Source organism: Alosa pseudoharengus, unplaced genomic scaffold (genome assembly GCF_046254945.1).
Source record: "Alosa pseudoharengus isolate Yale_2024_CS ecotype anadromous, Long Island Sound unplaced genomic scaffold, YU_APseudo_1.1 YU_APseudo_1.1_scf_23, whole genome shotgun sequence".
Taxonomy (NCBI): Eukaryota; Metazoa; Chordata; class Actinopteri; order Clupeiformes; family Clupeidae; genus Alosa; species Alosa pseudoharengus.
In genome coordinates, this window is record NW_027468685.1 from 30,801,332 (window position 1) to 30,824,442 (window position 23,111).

The window sequence follows — 23,111 nt, forward strand, 5'->3', positions numbered from 1 at the left end:
TCTGATCGCTGCTGATCTTTACCTTCTCATAAACAAAGCAAATCACTTCTACTGTAGGATCATTGCTGCCCCCAAGTGGTGGAGTGATTCTACACTAAGGCTACTTAGTTTTATCCTAAGATGAACCAGCCATTAACATCATAAATAAGAAAGAAGTTCATCAGGGCCAGTTCTAACCTACTACATTTGGGTGGGCTGGTAGATATTTTGGGTGGACAACATAGCAAAGCGGTCAAACTGGATCAAAATTGACCACAAAACACAAAATTGATACTATAGTTTAAGTTACTGCAGTCAGCAGCCAGAGTTTTGTTGAAGAAAGTGGCTTTGTATTATTTTATCAAAATACTTTATAGGTGTATTTTTGTGGCATAATACTGACAAATATTTTTGGTAAAACCAATAGCCTACTTTTGGTGATGTGATGACATCATAAAAGTGCAAAACAATGAATGTAGTCTCTGACTGGTGCTGACTTTTTTACTCCCTCTCATACCAACCTCAAGTTTCTTGAGAACTTTAATCATTCATTCGGAAATTCGGTTGTGGTTGCCCTGCAACATTGCTCAATCTGGGCATGCATTGACAATGTCAGAGACTTGTTTCCACTTTGTACTGCTTGACAAGTTCAGTTGTAACTTTTTTAGTGAATCTCTGATACATTGATGACAACTGATGCGATGTAACAGGCAGGTCATAGTTGTCCTGTTGACTGTTTGCTGATTATGGCATGTCTCATAGGCAGAGAAAATCTGTCGCTTTCAAACACTGTCCACTTAATATGACAGAGTGAGTGTACTGATGAAGGAATAGATTAAATAGACAGATATGGAAGGTTTGCAAAGTGATATCACGCTCACTTTATTATAGTATTTTAGTACTTTCAAAAATACAGTATTTTATTTTGATATATGGTGTGGCTAATGCATTTTGTAGTTTATTTTGATACATTTAAAATGTGATATTTTATTTTAAAATACGTTTTGATGTATTTTTGTCCATCTCTACCGACAGCTAGCAGCCAGGCAGCTAAAGTGCTTCACTCTGTAGTACAGTATGCTGTGTTTGGAAAATAGGCTCCTGCTAGATTTTCATGTAAAAATTTATTTTTTTGCATGTTTTGCTAATATAGAGTCTAAGGAACAAGATTTGTTTGTCTTCAAATTTTCACAATCCATCTTTAGTGTTTTTATCTGTATGTTTTAAAATAAGCGATTATATCTAGTCCGAACAATTAATTTACAATTAATTCCACTTTTTGCACACAAAACCTGCATATAATGTAGAAAGGTTGTTGGTTCTAAAACAATATAACACATAGTGTGTGAAAAGTGTAAAAACACCTCCTCCCTTGTTGCCTATGTCAAAATCAATTTCTTAATCTTTGCTTTTCTTGATGTTTTCCTTGACCTGCCATGTCACTCTATTGTCTACCTTAAGATAAATTTGTCTTGGAAATAATCTATAATAGTTCAGGTGTGATGAGTACATGGCATCCTCATCAGCTTGGCCTGCTCATCTGCACCTTTAATTGATTAATTGTTAGGACACCTGGTGTCCAGGGTGTCTTTAAAAGGCACCCTGATGCATTGTGGGTTAGAGAGCAGGCGTAGGGTTGTTGGTGGCAGCAGCAGACCTGAGGTCTTGGTTTTGTTAGGTTTTGGTATTTCTTTTCTTTCATTTATTTAGCACCACTACATTTACTCAGTGCATCCATACATTTGCCTACACCACTGACTCTACTGACATATTCAGGGTTTTTCTAATTATTTTGGGTCGGTGATGTTAAACGCTCTCAATAAATTATTGTTAATCTTCTCAGCGGTGTGGCGTATGCCCTTGTTTTTGTCTTTTAAAGACACCCTGGACACCAGGTGTCCTAACATTAATCAATTAAATGTGCAGATGAGCAGGCCAAGCTGATGAGGAGGCCATGTACTCGTCACACAGGCAACACAGTACACCACTAAGTGTCATAGGCATGGGTAGTTAAGTAGCAGTGGGCAAAATTAACAAACAAAAGAATATAAGGTACAAACAGACAAACCAACGATATAAGTTACAAACAAACAGACAGACAAACCACGGATGGCTCTCTTACAGCCTGAACTAATACAAAAAACAAATAACTCAAGGGAAAACATTGGTCAAACACTAAACCATGTGCATTTGCTATCTTTAATCTGGTACGCCCTCCAAATGAGCCTGGGACAGTTGGTCGAGGCTAAAGTTAACACCATCTTGATCACTGTGATGCTAAGCACTAGTCCTGGTGTGGACTATGGCTACCCTCAACGGGTCTCCAACTGCAGGGTTATTGAGGTCTGGCTCCCTCCCGATACCCCCATGAGGCTGTGGAGCAGCCAGTGCTGATGGGATGGATGATTCTTGACTGGTGGGAACAGGTTTAAGCTTGGAGCGATGCATGGTCTTAAGGGGGCCCTCTTCCCCATACGGCCTGATCTTATAGTGTGTGCCAATTCCATCCAGACACTCCACAATTTCATACTTGGTAGACACCCATGTATCCTGGATTTTGTGTCGACCGTGAAAATGGTTCTTGCAAAAGAGTGTACATGTACATTACATTTAGCAGACACTTCTTGACCAAAGTCACTTACATACTGTATTTCAGCTATATTACAAGGGATCACATTGTCCCCGGAGCAACTTGGGGTTAAGTGCCTTGCTCAAGGGCATAACAGTGGAAGCCAGGAATTGAACCAACAACTTTCAGGCTACTGCACGCTAGCCCAGCTCCTTAACCACTACACTACCACCGCCCACTAGAAAAAGACTAGAGTGCCAGGTGTAAGGGTACGGTGTCAGGACCACCATGCCTACGATATGCCGCAGCCTCTTCTAAGTGTCTCCTAGCACTAGAAGTCAGGTACTCTTGATGTTGCACCACCCAATGAGTCGGTGGATTGTCCCTGTTATCACCTCCAATATTTCTAAGTAGGTGGTCGACTGGTAACTGGCTTCTGAGCGAACATCAGCTCGTATGGGGAGTGCTGTGTGGACTGGTACATGGTGATATTATAGGTGAACAGGACCTGAGGGAGCAACTGGGGCCATTTGCGCTTCTTTTCAGGGGGTAAGGTCCTGAGCAAGTCATGAAGTGTCCTGTTGAAATGTTCACATTGACCGTTCCCCTCTGGATGATAAGTGGTGGTTCTACTCTTTGTTATGCTGTAGATGTCACACAGGTGCTTCAAGCTCCCCCTCAAAGCTGCGCCCCTGATCAGAGTGGATTCTCCTGGGCAAGCCATACTGTACATAAAATCATCTCTCAGTTAGAATCTTAGCTATGGTGGAAGCTCTCTGATCAGGGGTGGGAAAGGCCTGGGTCAACTTTGAGAAAACATTTGTGACTACCAGAACATTCTCTTGTCCTGTGCTATCCCAATCCAAGAGAGTAAAGTCAATAGAGATTATCTACAGTACAAAGGCTTAGTGGCTAACAGATTTTCCAAGAAGGTTCTGGCTTGGGTTGTCTTGCTTTAGCAACCACACAGTGCTCACACTCAGAACACCACTTTTGCACCTCATGCCACATCTGGGGCCAGTAGCACCTCTGGCATATCATATCTGTGGTCCTGTCCACCCCCAGATGGCCATGGTTGTTGTGTAGGCTAGTGAGCACTTCGACTCGCAACACCTTGGGCAGTAAAAGCTGCAGCACTGGATCTCTGGAAGGAGCAGCCTGGATCGCTCGGGACAAGGTCCCATCCACTTCCTGTATCTGGGACCACTGCTTTATCAGCTGCTGGACTTCCCTTGGTTCACTCCACTTGTCTTAACAGGTAGGTGGTCGTTCCTGTCGCCAAAACCACAGGTATCTGGAAATACAGGGATCAGTCCCTTGCAGGACTTTCAGGTCTCTTTTGGTTCGACCAGAGATGGTGTCCACCATACAAGATTCTGTCATCCAAGAGTCTTGGATAGGTGCACTCGAGGCTTACATGTTGGCTATGGCAATCGGCAGGGGGACGTCCAGACCGCATGACACAGATAGCAAAGTGTTAGTGGGGCTTGTGGGAAGCCTAGAAAGGGCATTGCGGTTAGCTGTCCCAGGACGATATTTGATGTTGTAATCAAAGAGGGCAAGCTGAGAAACCCAGTACTGTTCCAGAGCGCCCAGTTTCGCTGACTGCAGGTATTGGAGGGGATTGTTGTCAGTGTACACGGTGAACTTTTTGCCCAGGTCGATACTTGCATTTTTTTTCCGTGATTGCCCACTTGACTGCAAGGAGTTTGAGTTTCATGGCACTATCATTTGACATGTTCCTCTCACTTGGCCGCAAGCCCCGGCTAGCAAAGGCTATTGGTCGCCGTAACCCATCCTCCTCCTGTCACAGAACTGCCCCCAATCCTGCATGGCTTGCATCCGTCTCTAAGATAAAGGGACGACTGAACCTAGGACTGGAGCTTGAACAAGCCGTTCTTTTAAGGCTCTGAATCCAGAAAGTTCTGAAGGCAAACCTGAACCTGACTACATTCAATGTTAACTATCTAATATTCAGATGTCTCTTTTTTTGTGATTGAAATGTATGCAAATTAGTGCATGATTAATGAGATATTGTTAAATTACATCCATAAACATATATTTTCAGAAAACTTGTAATGCAAAAAAATATTGTCTCTACATAAATAATCAACTAGTGTTACTTGGAGTTGGAGTTACATTTTTGACCTTATTCACCCGTTCTATGTTGCCTACGGAGGCCAGTTTTAGGCCGCAAATGCTGATTAGCAGTAGCCTGACGAGCCAGACCCACATTAAAATGTAGGGTCTGGGCACTCACCGTTCTCAGTGCTCAGTCCGAGGGGCGGGATAATCAGTTGTCTTTCAAATTCTCTCTGCACGCAATAGGACAGCGCTATGAGTCCCATGCGTTTCCCACCAGCGGAGCTAGTTGGCTAGTTCAAACTTTTGCCAACTTAATAATAAAAGCTTAACTCGTGTCACACTGTTCGCCAACAGCAACATTATCTTATTTGTTTTCAAGTAGCAGGGAATTCAAACCAAACCGTTTCAACATCAATCATTATGTTAAGCCCGCCTAACGACTCTACACGATTTGATTGGCCAGATAGAAGTTTAATTTTTCGAGCTCACAAGCCAACGGAGAGTTGCTAGACTAGCCCTGGCAGCAAATTTAATTTGCTGCCGCTAGGGTGCATCTAGATTTCTAGGCTAGATTAGCAGGTTTAAAACTAAAAAATCAGCTAAGTAAATATGATATTCAGAATCAGCACCCAAAATTAGGCAAAATACCCTCTTTACCAGTGTTTTCTCGCATTTGACCCCCAAGTGATAGTAGTCCCAGTCTTAATTATGCATTATATATATGATGATGTCATCTAAGTGTGAAAATGGATTGTGAAAATGTGAAGACAAAAAAATCTTGTTCTTTAGACTCTATACTAGTAAAATATGCAAAACCCAAAAGCCCACCCTAGCCCCTTCCTAGAGCCGGCCCTGCCTTTCATTGAGTTGACAAAGATTAGGGGGCAGTGGGGCCTGCCGGTAGGCTCAAATAGATGTGTGCAGAGACCACAGATCAAGTCAGACACCTCTCTGCGGCATTTTGAGGCCAAAATCAATCAATCGACCACTCAACTTAGAAAACAGGGCAATAGTATGGAGTCAAAATAGGGTAATTTGTGAGCTTGTGAAAAGATTTTTACATGTGGTTTTGCAACTGTGTAAAACGATTTATGGGCGACAATAGGCCTACTCAAGGCAGATGAAATAAAGACACAGGTATGCTGTGTGTCTGCAAGGTCTAAGAGTGGTTTCACTTGAGAAACATTTTAAAGTTAGTAAAAGAAAAAGAAAAAAGTAAAAGCAGGACTGAGTGTGACTAACTGTTTGAGTGTGAGCTTCCGGTAGGCTAATACTGTCCTATTCACCCAGGCTCCAGGCCTATATCTCACCCAAACAAAAGCTGCAAGAAAGCTGTGAGTGACTCATGCTTGATGGTAAGACAACATTCACTGAGCCAGCATCATCTATTTGTAGTTTGTGAAGTTTAAGCCCATGCGAGGTCGGGCCCTATAGAGACAATGCAGTCATTTAATTGCAATATCACTTCTTTCATTGAATGACTGGCAAATTCCAGTTGATTAGGAGAACACCTTCACTCTATAGATAATAAAAACCCAAAGGAGATGTTTTTTTGTCAAGGTGGGCGATAAATAATTTCTAAACCTGCTAAATCTTTTAAACCATGTGTGCGGCTAGATATTAGAGCCGATACTGTTGCTGTTGACAGTTACTTATCTCTTACACATATATAATCTTTGCAGCGCTACACAACCAGGTCGGCCGAGAACTGCACAGTGTTCAAATAAATAAATAATTTAGTTAACCAAATCAGGAGGGGATGTAACGTTATGCAATAAATCACTTTCCTTTTAATAAAAATGTGTCGTATTATTTAACTATACACTTCTACACGCTTAGAATTTGTGTCGATATTTTCTTTCAGGCATATCCAAAGCAATACACATTACGAAGGACCTAAGGACCTCAAGTTTTGAACGGTTTTGAAGTGAAAGCAAAAATCACGCTTTAACCACCTTACTTTTACATATTGGTTAGCTAATAGCTATCACAAGTGTTTATTCTCAAAAAAGTTAGTCGCTTATAGAGGACTAGCTGAAAATGTTTGTGCCGATTGACGAAACACGGCCTGCCTTTAAAAGCTACACTTTGATACTGGTTTGTATATTTTATTTTGCTTTATCATTGCCACTTCCAGGTTGTCATGAGCAAAACTGACATCCAAGGCTATGTGTCATGCATTGTTTTAAAATTGTTTTTGTTTGTTTGTTTTAACAGCCAGCGATATCAGTTGGAAATGTTGGGCAGCTTGCGGCAGACCTCATCATATCGACGCTACAGTTGCAAAAGATCGGTTATTTTCACACCGACGGCCTTATCCCGATGGTAGGGAACAACCCATACGCGACTTCGGCAGAAAACGCTAACGATTTGAGCACCAATGCAGAAGGTAGCATTTTCTTGAAAAAAAATAATAATTGTAATTGCATTTGAAAGTGAGTGGAGAGTCTGGTGCTGTAATTTCTTTAGTCTTTTCATATCACTTTTCTCTTCCTCCAGTATATTTTTCTAAAGATTTGAAACTCACCGTGCTCCAGATAAGGGCGCCTATCCTTCAGGTTCGCATGTCTACATTATTTTATATCAGTGTAGTTTAGCTAATTTGTCTCAGTTCGGCCATTACACATTCTCTGGTTGTTATTTATCTTGTAGACAAAGATCAAGCAGTTTCGGAAAAGCATTGTTTCTTGGATAAAATCAAGTGGATTCAGCAAAACCGTTCTGCTGTCAAGTAGCCATGCATACCAAAGGGATGACCAACAGCTTGAGGGGTAAGTACATCTATCACAATTTAGTTATTAAATATCTAAAGACAGTTGCATCCCTTGCTTTTCATATTACTGAAACTGCATATCTAGATTCTACCCTTTGAAATTGGATTTGTGTGTTTGTCCTGTTAACATCATTTAAATCATTAATATTGGCATCTCAGCATCTAATATTATGAGGTCTGAATTGGTGTTAGAGTGCTTTTAAGAAGCTAGCCACAATTTGTTTTTCAGTCAGTGCAACTTGACCCATATTCTTATTTGGTTTGCCCAAGCTGGATAGATTGTGGCTAATGATAACTGTGGAAACTCTTTGGATAGGTGATGTGCACAGGACCAGATAACAACTGAAATTTCAACTTCAACTGGAGCTTGTGTGACCTATAGAGTACACAGCTGGTCACTGGTTTGCATAATATGATGTATTTATAATGTATTAATGTTGTTAATGTGGTTCGGTTTGCATTTCCCTGCTTCTTCAGCACCCCTCTGCGATACCTGCTCAGTCCAGCACTACAGCAAGAGGCAGGGCCGAGGATTAAAGAGCTGGAGTGGAGGGAGATGGAGAAGGTGTGTGCCTTCCCAGGCATCAGTGACTCTGAACAGAGACTCTTCATCCCTGGAGGGGGCATCACCAAGGGTCTCTACACTGACTGGTAGGATCTGATTGCAGATCAGTTACTGTAGCAGAAACAAGTTCAACAAGTACTGAGAATCATTGTAGATGCAGATATCTAACGTGACAAAATATCCTTTGTAGAACTGAACTTTTGTTGGTTATTTTACTTTAGTGTATCTAGAATGCCATTTAGCAAATTTTAGTTTTTACAACATACTTAAATTCAAACCTAAATGGTCATGCGAAGGAGCAATACTCCAAATGTTTGTCTGAAATCTACTGTAAGCCCTTCATTCTTTTTTGAATCAGTATTATCTATATGGAGGAGCTATTTAATGATGGGAAAAGGCTAATACCATTATTACTGAATAATGAAATGCTCTACACTGGTTGTGAATAGGAAGTTTTGACATTGATGGACTTGAAATGTGAATGCTGTGCTACTGTCTCTCTGTATTTAGCTGCAATGAAGACATCCCCATGGCAGTGGTGTTGATGTTCTGCTCGGAGGGAGACAACATCCCTGATGCCTTTGCCTTGGGAAATTATCTAAACGACTGGCTCCACCTGCTCAGCAAACCTGTAAGTATTTCTGAACCAGATGCATTCAGTTAGTTCAGAGAGCAGAAGCGCTGGGAAACATATCACACAGTGTCCCCCATTACTGCGCTGCATAGACTGAAGCACTAAACATAACAGGACAATGTCATATACTAAATCAGCTTGTGGGAAAACACATTGTCAATTGGAACATTAACTGGGGTGTTAAATCTTCCAATGTCTCATTACTGCATGGTAGAATAAAGCGCTTCTTGACACTACATGAAAATATCATGAACATCATCAACTTGTCGACACATTGTCCACTGTTTAACCTTCTAATGCCAAAGTTACTTTAGGTGTTTGAATAAATTTGATAGAAAACATTATAAGAACGTGACATATTACCAACCGTCACGTATGTCCAACCTCTTACGTGTGTGTGTCACTTAATATTCATTTCTATACAAACCAAGATGGCGGATTCCTAAAAAAAAAGCGAGCACCCACACCATACGTTTATCTCAATTAGCTATGTACCAAAAATTACATTTTATCATGACTCGAAGAGCTGTAAACAGTGTTGTAAGGCTGCGTGTACAAATCCGCTTGGAGCTCCAGTGGAATTTTGAATTGCTGACGAGAATTCTTGGGCTTACCGTTGATGTGCTGTGAGAAAGGTTTGGAATAAGCACCCACCAGCCCAGCACTAAACTCCGAGCGTGGTAAACAAAATCGGATATTTCAGGCAGTAAGAACCAAACTAGATTTTGTTCAAATCTACACACCTGGCTACTGAAAATGTAAGGTTAATTTAGCAAATGTTATTTTGAAGTATTAAACGTTGTTTTATATTTTTTCGAACGAAATGGTTGGTAATTAGCACGTTTACGATACTTTCCTTAAACCAAATGTATGTATTGTGTAGTGTTGCTTCCCAACTCTAGGCATTACTCTAGTATTTCTAATATATTAGGAGAAAAGTGTCTTGTGTAATAATAACCAACAACAGAATTGGTGCTGGTGGATTGGAAGGGTAAATAGTATGATCTGTCTCTTCCAGGCCCAGGGCTCACCTCAGTGGAACATTCCCCCATCCTGGAAACTGCTGTTCGGCGGCGGCATTCCTCCTGCAATATTCTAAGACTGAACTGGAAAAAGGACACCTCTGTACCTGATATGCAAAGATAGATATGCCCATCCCTCCCTTAGGTCTTGATCACTTCACCAGACCCTCATCCGGTCCTCTGGAAAAGCTGGAGGACCACAATGTTTAGACATGAAGACATTCACATTGAATTCCCTTTTTAATTTACCCAAGTCGTGGAACTGAGAAAGCCCTCAGAGTAACAGAGAGAGAGGGGGGGGGGGGAGGGGGGGGTTTGGAGCCTGGTGTTCTGTGTGGCTTTTTATTATTCTGGGAAACGTATCAGTCTCTTGAGCATTTCCCAGGTTTCTGGAAGACTGCCTATGCTAATGTGCAGACAGAGACCCTGCGGGCTGGATGCCCCATGGCTTTCCATCAGGGCTTGTTGTATTGTGTTGTAATATAAACCCATTCCTCACCTGTTGTAGCAAGCCCTCTGTAGAAAGAGTGGAGACAAATCACTGCTATGAATTTAATTGAGGTGAAGCTGGACATCTTATTGCATTGTCACTTTGCAGTGTGGCAGGAAGGTGTTCAGGAATATCAGTTTTGGAGAAAGGCACTAGTTATAGGGCACTGCAAATTGTCAGAAGTCAAAGTTGTGTAAAGAAACAAGAACGCTTTGTGTTTCAAAACTAAAGGATGTCCGTTTTATTTGTTGGTTATAGTCTCAAATAATGAAATGTTAAACTTCATTCAAATTTCATTCAAAGGGCAACTGATCATGGACACAATGTGTTTTTCAAGCAAATAACAATGTTTCCCCATTATTTTTATATAATTTAAAATACTTAGTGTACTTTTAAAAGTGTAAAAACACAATGTACACAAATGAAAGCATTCCTGATGCAAGACTGGGTAATGTCTCATATGGGCTGAGTTTACAGACCCTGGACATGATAGGAAATTTCAAGTAATTTCTTATAAAAAATAGAACATTTCATCTTGCCTTTGAAAAGGCCGTCTAAAAATACAAGTACATATGTATATATATATTTATATATCAAAAGCATAAGGAGCTGTCAATACATTGGCCTAGTTCAGTTGTTTTGCTGTTTTTCTCTCCAATGTAACAAAAAAAGCAAGTTAAGAGAAAAAAAAAAACTCAACTGAATGACATTGTAAAAACAACCCAAAGCAGTCCAACTGTGATGACCGTGCTGGTGTGTTCATGTCCCAACGCTGCTGCTCCAAAGGTACGTCCACATTTCTGCTGTAAACAGTTCTTGTGGGGAGGCATGTGGATGGAGTTTGAGGTGCTGGAGAGGAGGAAGATGAAGACAAGGACTACAGATCCCTGCTGGTGTTGCCATGGAGTCAGGCATCACTGGTTCTTGCCCTGTCAGAAGCACACATACAGCTCTAAATTCAAACTGACTGAGTCATGGCATTTCTAAACAGTGATAAAGAAATAGGCCAAGAGGGTCCAAAGGATGTTAGTCACAGAATGAGAATGGCCGTGACATTGGATGCAGCTCATTGAATGTATACAATTCCTAACTGCATGTTTTAGGTGTCTGCTCTGGATACATCACAAAAATCTAAATTTGCACCATAAAATCCTTGATGTGCTGAATCAGATGCACTTAGCTGATCTGGAGCACTGAGCAACCTAAATGCATGCAGGGAAGGGCCCAAGAGCTGAACTGAAACATGGCCCTCTACATCATTAGCTGAATACCAGATACACACACACACAAGCATTAATGTGCTGCGTCTCAATCACAATCCTGGAAAGAGTCCCCTCAGCTGAGGGGCGGCTCCGCATAGTTAGCAGCAACCCCGGACATCGACCAGTTCTACACACAGTTGTGGTGAAACGACCATCACGCCAACAACTAATGTAAATTGCACCATCATCATAGTCCAGTGAGGACATGAAGAGCGCTCTCATTTCTTCAGTGTGCACCATAAGGGCAAGAGACAAATGCATCAGAGCAGGAAGGCCCCAATGACCAGTGCTAAACCTACAGCTATGACTTACACCAGTGACAGACCATCTCTAAATCCCTATTCTCCAGCAGAGGGGACGACCAAACATCTGAAGACAGAAAACACACACCATGCTGCCAACTAGGGGTGGAATGATTTTGGAACAGCTCTGAATTAAAATAATAAGGAAATATTCTATGAGCAAAAATGGATGTCGAAACTAATTCAAACATGCTCTCACAGTGTTGTAAGGTGTGAAGCTTATACAGGAAAGGCTGCAGGAAAAAAAAAAAAAAAAATTATAAAACACTCCTGCTTGAAATTGGTGAGTTGGAAATACATGTAGGCTCAGTGAATGAGAAATGTACATTTAGAATCAATCTCACTCTTACATGATCGGCAACAAGGTAGAGGACATCCCTTGGCTAGACTAGAACGTGGGGCCAAATAATGATGGAGATTACAGCAACAGTTTTTTTATGAAGTTATTTTAAGAATTTTACACATTGTTCTAATTTAACTTTGCATCCAAATTAGACATCTAAATTAAACGTTGAATTTGATTTGATAGGTTTATCTAAATTTTCCAGAGGCTTTTTAATGGCAGGATGACCATTAATTGCATCTTCAAAATGTTCATTAGTTGAGTCCATCCAAAATTAAAATTCCATTCACGGTGTTACTGCAAACTAAAAATAGGCACTGTCCACATAAAAAGAGTTGTGGGTTTCAAAACTTGAGGTTCTCAGGGAATTTCTAACAGAAACATATAATCAGATATCAATGAATGCAAAAAAACTTGTTTTCGTTAACCTTATTGTCATTTGTAGAATAATAGGTATATGAAAATGTTTGGTACACATTTTAAGACTATTTTATAAAAATAAATTGGAATCAGGACCAAAGAGAGGTGAAAAGAATAGCTTCCGTATCATTACACCCCTACTGTCAACGCAACATACAACAGCCCAAGGCCTAACACACACAGAAGCAACACATAGCCACGGCACGAGGAGAACACACAAACCACACGCAAACAACCTTTCGCTCACGTACAGCTCTGGGTGGCCCGGGCAAAAACTAGGGCCGATTACTTCTCATAAATAATCTTCAAGACGCTACCGTTAAATGGCACCCAACAGGACCTCCCCCTGTCTCTTTGTGTCATGTACAGCAAATGCAGGCCAAACTGTTTGGAGGAACAACAAGGCAGAGGTTTGCAAGAGCCAGAATCTCAAGATCAAAGGCACATTGACGAAAGGAGCCTTGCCCTCAAAAATATCATCCACTTTCATAATACAGGATGCTGTTGAAAAATCTGCAATCTTAAAATTGATCTTGACATAAGACTTCTTGATCTGACAGCTGGTACTGCAGTTAAATGTGTCGTATGATGCTTTTCTTGAAAATAATTGAAATGCTCTAGATTCACAGTGATGTAATTTTGAAGGCACAATGCATTTCCTCAATTTCTTGTCCATTCAGGGTCTTGTTTCTTTTTCAGGCATCATATTTCCTTGCATAATGCAGACAACACAAATGTACATGAAAAGAAAACACACATAGATGTAAGATCCACAGATATATGGGAAATGCTATATTGCCATCAGAATTGCATCATTGTAGATGTTAAAGCATTTTTATTTTTTGGACAGGAAAAAAAAAAGACAATGAAAATGGAGTTTGTGAGTCACATTTAAGGATAGTCTTCACATAGAATAAAACTAAAACAAGATCAAAACAAACTCAAAATAAGATACCCCCCAAGACAACAGCAGCATCACCTTTTCCTCTTCTTCTCTGAATCTCCTAGTCTGGGCTTTGTCTGCTTCTGCGGCGTCTTCTGCGTGGAGTTGGACAGCCTCTCGTCCCGGTGTCGCTTTCGCCCACTGGAACACAGCAAGCAAACCGGCTCTTCAGATGAGTCTACACATGCGGCCTATCAGCTACAGTACCCAGGGCACCACGGTGCTTTTTGTCTTGCGCTCAGAGGTCTATTCTAATCTGCTTCTTATAACATGTCCCTGTTTGCCTTCACACCATAGAACCAAATTACATAAACATGATTGTTGTGGTTTAATTTATTTGGTAGCTAAATGGCAAATCAAACTGAATCTCTGAAACACGTCTCTCTCATTCCGGCCTCGTCTTTCATCTCCCCGAAGTGGTTAGTGGTTATACTTCAATAAGAGGTGACTACTTATTTCTGGAAGTCACAAGCCTATTCAGTCCATCCTATTCTCAAGGTGTCCCTGCTCCTCACTCCCTCCTGTCTCATAAAGCTCACTCACTTTCCCAAGGCTCCATCGGATTCCTGCTCCTTGCTGGGAGAGTCCGTCCCCGACCGCTTGCCCGTCTCCCCATCGGCCCGCTCCTCCAGACGGGACAGCTGACAGCCGTTGGATTTGTCTGAAGGGGTCTTGGAGGCTTGTCCCGGAGGTGGGGAGTCAGATGTAGGCTCATGGTCCTCTCTGGAGAGCTCTTTCCACCGTTTCTACAAAGACATGAATGTGAATGCCATGATCACTTCTATCATTTGACCACAAGTGAAAACTGACCATACATGACCATGATCATTTCTATCATTTGACCACATGTGAGTACTGACCATACATGACCACGATCACTTCTATCATATGACCACATGGGAGTACTGAAGCTGAACTGAGCTGGAACTGCTGCTTGTGATGTTGGTGTACCTGCACTGACGAGTCTCCCATGATGCATTTGGCTCCCTCCTTTACAGCCATGTAGGAGAAGCGAAGCTGGTCGGCCGTCTGAATCAGGCCCATACGGTACCGTCTCATGTCCAGGAGAATTTTCTTGATGTCCACTGATGAGTCCTTCCGCCTCTCCATCTGTGAGCAACAGAGAGTCTCAGGTCAAAACAACATTAACAAAACTTTGTAGACTAAAGGAATGGCATTCCATCATGCAGTGCCACATAAAACCTTCCAGGAGGATCTACAGCATTACAAAAAACAAATGGTATTTTTGGCATGACTTACTCGTTGTGTGCTATTCATTCTTTATTTACCAATGACTATACTGTAATGTGTAATGGATTTCAATCACGGATTGTGCCTTTAATTATTATTGGATATGCATCCAAACTTAATCAACCTTTAGTTTTACAATATAATGCTGATGTGGAATAATGGCATCATAAATGTGTGAGTGCTGACTACAAACAAAAAAAACGAATAATAATAATAATAAAAATATATAGTTTGCCCAGTGCCCCAGCTAATGGTTTCCCAGACATGGATTTAGCCGAGAAAAGTGAAGAAAGAAAAGAAATTTCCCACTGAAAATAAAGCTTTTAGTCTGGACTAGGTGTAATCCATATCTGTGTTAAACAAATGCTGCGTAATTAAACTAATACTAAAACAATGGGAAAGAAAAACATGCTAAAATGAATGAGGTTCATGTGCACATGTGTTCATATGGCTGACAGATGTGGAGTTTCAGAAGAGTCACTTACAAGAACCAAGCAGGTGTCTACCAGGGAGAAGGTTCCAGATCGACCAATACCCGCACTACAGTGAACCACCGCAGGCCCATGGTCTGGCCCCAGAGAGCCTGACTCGCGCACCTTGAACAGGAAATTGAGGAAGGAAGCGGGAGAATCTGGGACACCAAAGTCTGGCCAGGTGGTGTAATGAAAGTGATAAAGCTGCCTCATCTCCCCCGTCTGCAGAAACACACAGGGCACAACACAAACGGTGCAAAGTACTTGAATGAGGGAGTGAACAAAATGGTTACTGGAAAGTCTCAGAAAAGTGATTTTGCTCAAAGTTTGTCTACATAATGTTAAGGTCCAAATGTTCCAATGTTTTCATATTTTTCCCACCCTCGATTCTTTTAGTTGTTACACTCTCAAAAATGTCACACGGACTGACCTTTGTGCAGACATGATCAGACTTAAGAAATATTTGCTGTGACCTAAATCAGACACTGTTTGCTTCTACATATCTGTTAGTGCTGTTAGGGCTGTAGAGCAGGGGTCGGCAATTACGTTTGGACCCGGGCCAATTTTTTTTCAGACAATGGCATCGCGGGCCATAGCTTTTGTAATGGGGGGGGGGGGGGTTATAGGCCTACTATTTAAATTATTAATTATTATATTATATTAAAATAAACATCATCTAACTTTTAAAATGCATTTAATTTAATTCCATTAAAAACGTTTATTTGCTTATGTGCGCTGTTTTTATGCCGCCTGCTGCATCTCCTGTCGTCTCTCATGAAACAGGCGACTTGCCTAGCAACTTGCCGTAACTAATGTGTAGGCTACAAATATTATTCTTTTGGATGACGTGTAAATGATTAGCTGAACATTGCTATATGCTAGTTATCGATGCAAAATGTCGTTGTCAAAAGCCTTGAAAAGAAAAATTGATTCAGAATGCAGGACCTACAAAGAAGAATGGAAGCAGAGGTATGTGTTGAGCCTGCCTGCATTTCTTAATGCCAAGCCTATTAATTTAACGAAACATAGGCTATTTTTGACCTTGCCCACTGGAAGAGGGAGACAGGACACTGTTGTTTTTTTTTTGCACAAGATTACGCGCACTCGCGTGCCAATACCGTTCCGACCTGTGCGTCATGGATAACTGCAAGGATGTTCCACCTGTTTTGTCACTTTAGTAGGACTATCATCTATACCTCAATAAATGTTTTGAAATTGATGGGATTGCTGTAGGCCTTTTTTTCTTTTTAAAAACATGGGGTTAAAAAAAAAATTCATTCAACAGCAAATTAACGTCATCTCGCGGGCCAGATAGAATCAATGGCGGGCCAAAATTGGCCCGCGGGCCACTATTTGCCGACCCCTGCTGTAGAGTGTTTGTATGCTTGTTCTGCATTCCTTGTGATCATCTTTTGAGGGCATTTGTATAAATGGAGGTTTAGCAGAAACAACAATGACTCAAGTAAAAGCAAAACACTTCTCTTTTGATGGTGTTGATGTGCTCTTTGCCAAGTGCATACTGCACACCTGCCATCACTCAAGGATTTCAAGGTCATCTCCCAGGCCACTCCCGTTTTGTTTTTGCTCCCGGAAATCTCCCGTAATTTGCATGACCAAACGTTATTTTAAAATCACGGATCCCTTCATTTTTACTGTTAGTCTGACATTCCTATGGTTGCCAGATTGTGTATGAAATACACCCTATACATACACGATTACTTACTTTCAATTTAAACTCTTTTGTCATAAAACCTGGCAACCCAAAACCCAAATAAGGAAGCGGGTGCACACTGCGCAACCACTGAGTCTCGCAAGCAAGCGGACTAGTTGAATAGCCTACTCCAGAACTAGCTGTTGTCAAACTGTTAGAGAAGAAATTTTGTGATTAACACATCGCATAAACTGTTATTGAGTATTGTTGATACACAGTAGGTAACTTGTGTTCTCTGAACATAATCTGACAGCAGCTTTAAAGTTTTGGAGGTAGGCTGCAGGCAGCAGGGGGATATGTGTGTCTCTTTCGGTAAGGTAAAAGCAAAGACCGAAATCAGCGTTGCAAGGAGTGTATAAAACATGGAAAATAGGCAAACACTAATACTGTGCAAACACTGAGGCAACAGACAAAAATTCTTACAGTGATATTTTGCAACTCCAAAACTCTGGTGGTGTAGTAGGACTTGACATCTTCGGACACAAGCGTCACCTTGAAGAGTGTATCCCTAAAGGTCATGTCGTGCTTCTCCGGAGTGGGCCAGTACTGAGCACATTTCTCCTGTGAGGGTCGAGTGGAGAGAAGACAGGATAGGGAAGTCAAGACACACAGAGCCCATACAGTCTGGAGCTGCTGACATCCCACATGCTCTTACAAAACAGCTCACAAAGCCAACACAGCTCATTCATTCATTCACTCACTCTATCTGCCTCCTCAGCCAGCCACTACTATGAGAAGCTCTTCAGTAGAGTTATAGGAATTCAATTTCTTATGACTGCTACCCTACAGAAAACCTCATCCGTCCCGTACAGTCAAAGACTTGCATTGTTATATTGAGTCAGCTGAAAAGCTGTGGTTGTGCTTATGAGAATGGGAGTGTTTACTTTCAAATAACTTCCTTATAAGCCAAAAAAATCCTTATAAGCCAAAAAAGGGGAAAATAGATGATTAAGCTCAATACTGTCTGCTATGGTAAGGGATGCATACACATGCATGTATCCAGGAATCCAACGTTCTAAGAACTAACAATGATGATTTGGAAAAGATAACTGCTTAATTCCACAAAGGTTTCTACTGCAACATATGTGTTAAGCTCATCTAGTTGAAAACTAAACATAGGTTTATGATTATAATTCATGTTCATAGAGGTAACATTCGTTTCACTTTCATAATAACCCAACGGTAACATGAAGAATAAACAAGAAATGGCACCATGAAACCTGACTGGGCTGGGAAGAGATTTAAGTGTCATTTCTAACACACTTCCATCATCTATCCACGTGTAGTTAGTTCACCATAGGAACATCATACAGGAGCTGCATCACAATTAGATCTGAGGAAGGATGTGTTCTAAAGTAGCAACAGAGTGGGCTAAAGCGGAGAAGAAGTCGAGGATCTTTGGTAGCAATGGGCTGACTCTTAAATGTTGTCAGGGTTAACAACAAAACATTCCAGTCAGGAATGCCTACAAGTGACCAACAAACTGTTGTATCACTGCAGTAAAAAAGCAATACATAACTGCTGTTTAGCGGTTTATTGGATGAAACCAACAGCTTTGATTCAGCAGGACGACTTCTTAGTTCTAACCAAAGATTCTGGGAAAATAATATTTAGTTTCAGATGTGCTGACGATGCAAAAGTGAAACCAATGCAACTTTACTGATCGGCTCTTTGCTGTTAATAGTGTGAAACTAGCCTACAAACTGGTGTTGTGTAAAAGTATAGAATGCCCTTAACACACATTTAGAGATCTATACAATTGAAGAACTGGCATACAAGGCAACAGCAACACCACAAGGAACATACTGCACGTAATTACTTTTGCCACATCCAAGCTGTGGTTATCAACCTAATGTCCAAAGCAACCTGTTAATCAAAGACTGGGAAGCCATACGGTGGACTATTTCAGTAAGTGACCGCTTCAATGAATTAATATGGTGGTGAATTGAACGTGACCTTATACTATAGGTGGGGGAATTCCCACTGTAGGCGATAAACAAACAAGCTTATTTCACATGCCACGAAAATTAGCAACAATGCATAACTGGCTTCTAGCAGTCGAAAACGTGCGGCATGTTGTACCTTCACTCATTTGTGGTACAATATGCACTGCCAAAGAGGCCAATCAACAACCAAGCCAATCTAAAATGACAGCTTCTCAGTGCTACAAGTAGCCTGAATGCCTAACCAAAGAACCAAAACAGCGGGAGGGAGGGGGGGCATAATAATATACCAATCATTTCACTGGGGTCATCAAGCAGGCACCTTCCTTCAGCAGTGTTTCATTGAATTAGGCCCACAACAACCCAGAGGGCTCAACAGTGGTTGAGAATGGGTCGGGCCACGTTACAAATAGAGACATCAACAATGAATAGTAATTAGACGCACACAAAATAAAACCCCTGTATATTTAATTGATGGTCACTCCCTTTTGCATGTGAAGATACAACAACCGGCAACTGAAATGTTTTCTTCTCCTGAAGCACTTGAGCATATGATGGACAATCAAAGATGACAACTAAACAATACTAAATAATGTAATTGTGCACATTAATATCATAGTGTTATACAGAATTAGTATTCACCCATTTCAAACTCACTGTAAAGTGTACATACTAGACTATGATAGCCACCTGGATTGCACAGGAGAATATAGTGTGCCTTTCTAGTGTTTACTTGTCTTTCTCTGTTAGCCTACCCTGCCGTGATAGACTTCTCATCATGAAGTACAGCATAATAGAAAGAGTGTACACACCGATCCCTTCTCAATGACACGGTTTAGCATGACGATGGCTTTGGTCTTCTGCTCCCAGATCATCAGCCAGAAGTGGCCACACGTGTCCCGCAGTGGACCCTGAGTGGTGAGTACATGGATACAAACACATACGCACAATCAAAATGATGTTGTATGTTTCCAAGACATTTTCGAGAGTCATATAGTGTTATATTCAGATTGTGTAAATATGGTGGTGTTTGGTTAATCTGTGTCGTTAATCAGTCACCCAAATACATTAAAAGGCACATATTTTGGCCTTGCCATGACAACTGCCATTTTTTCTCCAACCCTGGCAGACACATGAATGCACTCACAAAAACAGACAGGCAGGAAAACAGACCAACACATTGACACCAAAGGAAATGATAACTGTGTCTGAGCTGATGCCCTAGGTACACCTTACACAGTGCAATGTGCGCTACAGTACATTACAATGAACAGCACTGTCCTATATTAATTCTCTGTACAAAAGCAGTGGTAAGGAGCACACATGCACTATAAATGGCCAAACATGCACAGTGCAGAATTCAACATCAGAAAAACATGTCTGTCTACCATGTACATGCATACCATACAGCTATTCTAATGCTGAGCCATTGCAGTGGTCAGTGTGGGAATGTCCCTGGCTACATAAAGGCCTCGTCACGGTCCTCCCACACTAGCCAACATCTGACTTTCCAGTAGCATTTGACCCCAGGAACTGTGGGCCTTTTCTCAAAAGCAGAATCAAGACTTAAAGGGTATTTATTTGATAAGGTTAATCAACAACAACTCAAACAACTATTAATTTTACACGGGCCAAAACAAAAAAAAAAGCTCAATATGACGAGCTCTTTAAGCACAGAGGTCAGTCAGCTCAAATGGTCATGCAGATGATCTCCAAATTAGACATGATAATAGTCTCAACTCACCTGAGTTAAGATGTAACTTCGTTGGGCTTCCTCCATCATCACTAAACTGGCATTAATGTAATCATTTTCTGTGTTTTCTAGTTTGACTCGACTGTGATCAACTAAAACAGTGAAGAATGAAAAGAAACAAGAAAACTATATTCAATCAGTGGTGGTTGTGACAGGATACAATACTTAAATAGTTCAAATAGACAAGGTGGGTCATTGAAAAACCTCCCATCAAGTGACAATCAAATATTCTGTGTTTCAGAGTTTAAAAGGAGAAACGGCTAATTTCAAACTTACATGGGCTGACATCTCTGTATCGATTGCGATTCCTGTTTTCTGGATATTTTGCCACTTTGTAAGGACATTCGTCGGACTGGTTGCGTATTTCCTAGAAATCATACAGCACACAAAAGCATACACGCGCGTTAAGATAACCAAAAGTCTAAGGTTAACTGTTATTTCTGGCAGGCATGGTTAAGCATTGACAGACCCGCAGTAGCATGTCTAAATAAACAACAAGCATGCGAGTTAATAACTCGCTAGCTACAACTTCCTGAAGATAGATCGACAAAAGTCTACAAGAAAGTACAGCTTATATAGCCACATATAGCCCTAAATATTACGTTACAGCAATCCACTGACCATGCTGCGCGAGCAGACAAATTATCGCCACTACCAGAAACGTTAACGTTAGCGTGATCAACATACATGATCAGAAGGGCGAGAAAACCTTAACGCTAGTAGTTTCTTAAAATAGAAACTGACTGGAAGCATGACCAGCAAGATATACCTTACTCTGAGGCTAATTGTTTAACTGTAACAAATAGCCAGCTAACGTTAACTCGAATGTCGTGATCAAAAAATGGTTAGGATTTGTTATTTCAGTTCATACGAGGCGCAAGTTTTTCAGTGAGTTAACTTTAAAAGGAAACTGAAGTTGATTTTTAGTTAGCTAGCGTGCTAACGTCAACTTAACATTAGCTGTCGCTAGGATAGTGCTAGTTCAGTTAAGGGAACCTCAAGTTCCCTTCTGTCACTAGCCTAGGCTCTTTTTGGAAGCCTTTGTAAACACCTGTGCAGGTTAATTGTTTATTAGCAACAGCAAGGTTTTACTGATTATTAGCTGCCCATCTTTATTTATTTACTAGCAAAAAAGACAACAAAGCCAACGTCGGTTAATGTTAATTCAATTATCCCCGGCTAGCAAGTCAAGAGTTGTTTAGCTAGGTAAGGATAGCTAACGTTGTTGATGGGGACATTTGCCGATTGCAAACTGCTTCATGTAAGGTGTTGGCATTCAACGCGTTTTTGATGTCATTTATTCACAGACATCATATATCAATAAACCGCAAATAACATAACGTTAGCCCTTCATTAATTATTACATTGATTTGTCTAAACATAGCGTGTCACGTAACCTACGCATTTCAATGAATAGTGTACCAAGTTAGCTAGCATTGATACTAGCTAGCTATGATGCTATCGATAGGAAGGTTTGTGACTAATATAAGCGTTTTCGATAACATATGGTTGCAAATTAGTGCGCAAAGTTAAATAAGGGGACATTCGGAATGATATGTGTAAAGGGTCACAGTCAACGCCTTTCTGTTCTGCAGTCAAACGAACACAGAAGCTGCGAAAACACTGCTAGCCAGAGAGCTAACGTTAACTTGGATGGCCAGCTGGCTCCTATAATGCACAAAATGACATGAGCTTGCAGACTAGCTAGCAGCTAGCTGCTAGCATGTTAGTATATGGCATAAACTTAACTTACAAGATATAGGTTCTGCCACCGTCCCTCAGAATCTATGTCCGCACAATTGTGGTCCATTATACTATGGGTTATTCCAATATGTAAGAAGTAAAATCCAGCTAAACAGCTAATATAATTATCTGTTTTCTGTCATTAGTCATCCCCAGACATCCTCGAACTGTTGGTGAATTTAGCTACCTGGGACTACTCGCCCTGCCTGCAGTTGACAGACATCTACTACTTTGCTAGCTTAGGAGGACTAGTAAACGCATGCGCATAAGAACAGTCCGTGATTTAAAAAACATGAGAGCAAAGATATTCAAAGTTGTACGAGATAATATATTACGTGTAGGCCCACAGATAAGGGAAAGCATTTCACAGGCAGCCAGGCCTAGTCTATTAGAATATTTTATTGTGTCCGTTTATGTGGTGATTCAAGTAGCCTATGCTTAAATCATTATTCAGTAGCCTAGTTTAAGCTGTGAATCTGACACTTGGACATAAACATTAACACACCATTATACATTATTTTAAGACAGTGAAGTGTGTGTGTGTGTGTGTGTGTGTGTGTGTGTGTGTGTGTGCTGACATACATTACTCACAAAAACTTAGGGATATCTGGCTTTTGGGTGACATTTTAAGTTTTCAGTACAGAAAGTACTGAAACATTGAACTGTTGGACATGCACATTCAAAAGTTTAAAAAAGGTCACATTAAGTTCATCTGTAAAGGTTATAGTGGATTTTAGGTTCATCCTGAAATTTCACCCGGAAGCCAAATATCCCTGGGTTTTTGTGAGTAGTGTAGCCTATGTTTGTGTGGATGTGTGTGAGGTAGAGATACAGCAAATAGAGAGACTAA

General features: G+C 40.9%; 2 protein-coding genes across 2 annotated transcripts; one reads left to right on the forward strand and one right to left on the reverse strand.

The window, feature by feature from the left end:
• The first annotated feature begins 6,536 nt into the window (after window positions 1-6,536).
• On the forward strand, window positions 6,537-9,926 carry LOC143141089 (proteasome assembly chaperone 2-like). The gene is made up of 7 exons (XM_076302348.1): window positions 6,537-6,730; window positions 6,851-7,022; window positions 7,133-7,191; window positions 7,286-7,404; window positions 7,884-8,057; window positions 8,482-8,602; window positions 9,624-9,926. Exons 1-7 carry the CDS (start codon window positions 6,674-6,676, stop codon window positions 9,702-9,704), a joined length of 783 nt encoding a protein of 260 aa, XP_076158463.1. The 5' UTR covers window positions 6,537-6,673; the 3' UTR covers window positions 9,705-9,926.
• Window positions 9,927-10,166: 240 nt separating this feature from the next.
• On the reverse strand, window positions 10,167-22,492 carry LOC143141088 (tyrosine-protein phosphatase non-receptor type 2-like). Its single transcript, XM_076302347.1, has 10 exons — window positions 22,272-22,492; window positions 20,795-20,885; window positions 20,510-20,610; window positions 19,578-19,676; window positions 17,246-17,383; window positions 15,124-15,333; window positions 14,339-14,497; window positions 13,931-14,133; window positions 13,424-13,528; window positions 10,167-11,046 (listed from the first exon to the last, which is right to left on the reverse strand). The coding sequence occupies exons 1-10, from the start codon at window positions 22,326-22,328 to the stop codon at window positions 11,025-11,027; spliced, it is 1,185 nt and encodes a 394-aa protein (XP_076158462.1). The 5' UTR covers window positions 22,329-22,492; the 3' UTR covers window positions 10,167-11,024.
• Window positions 22,493-23,111: the final 619 nt, after the last annotated feature.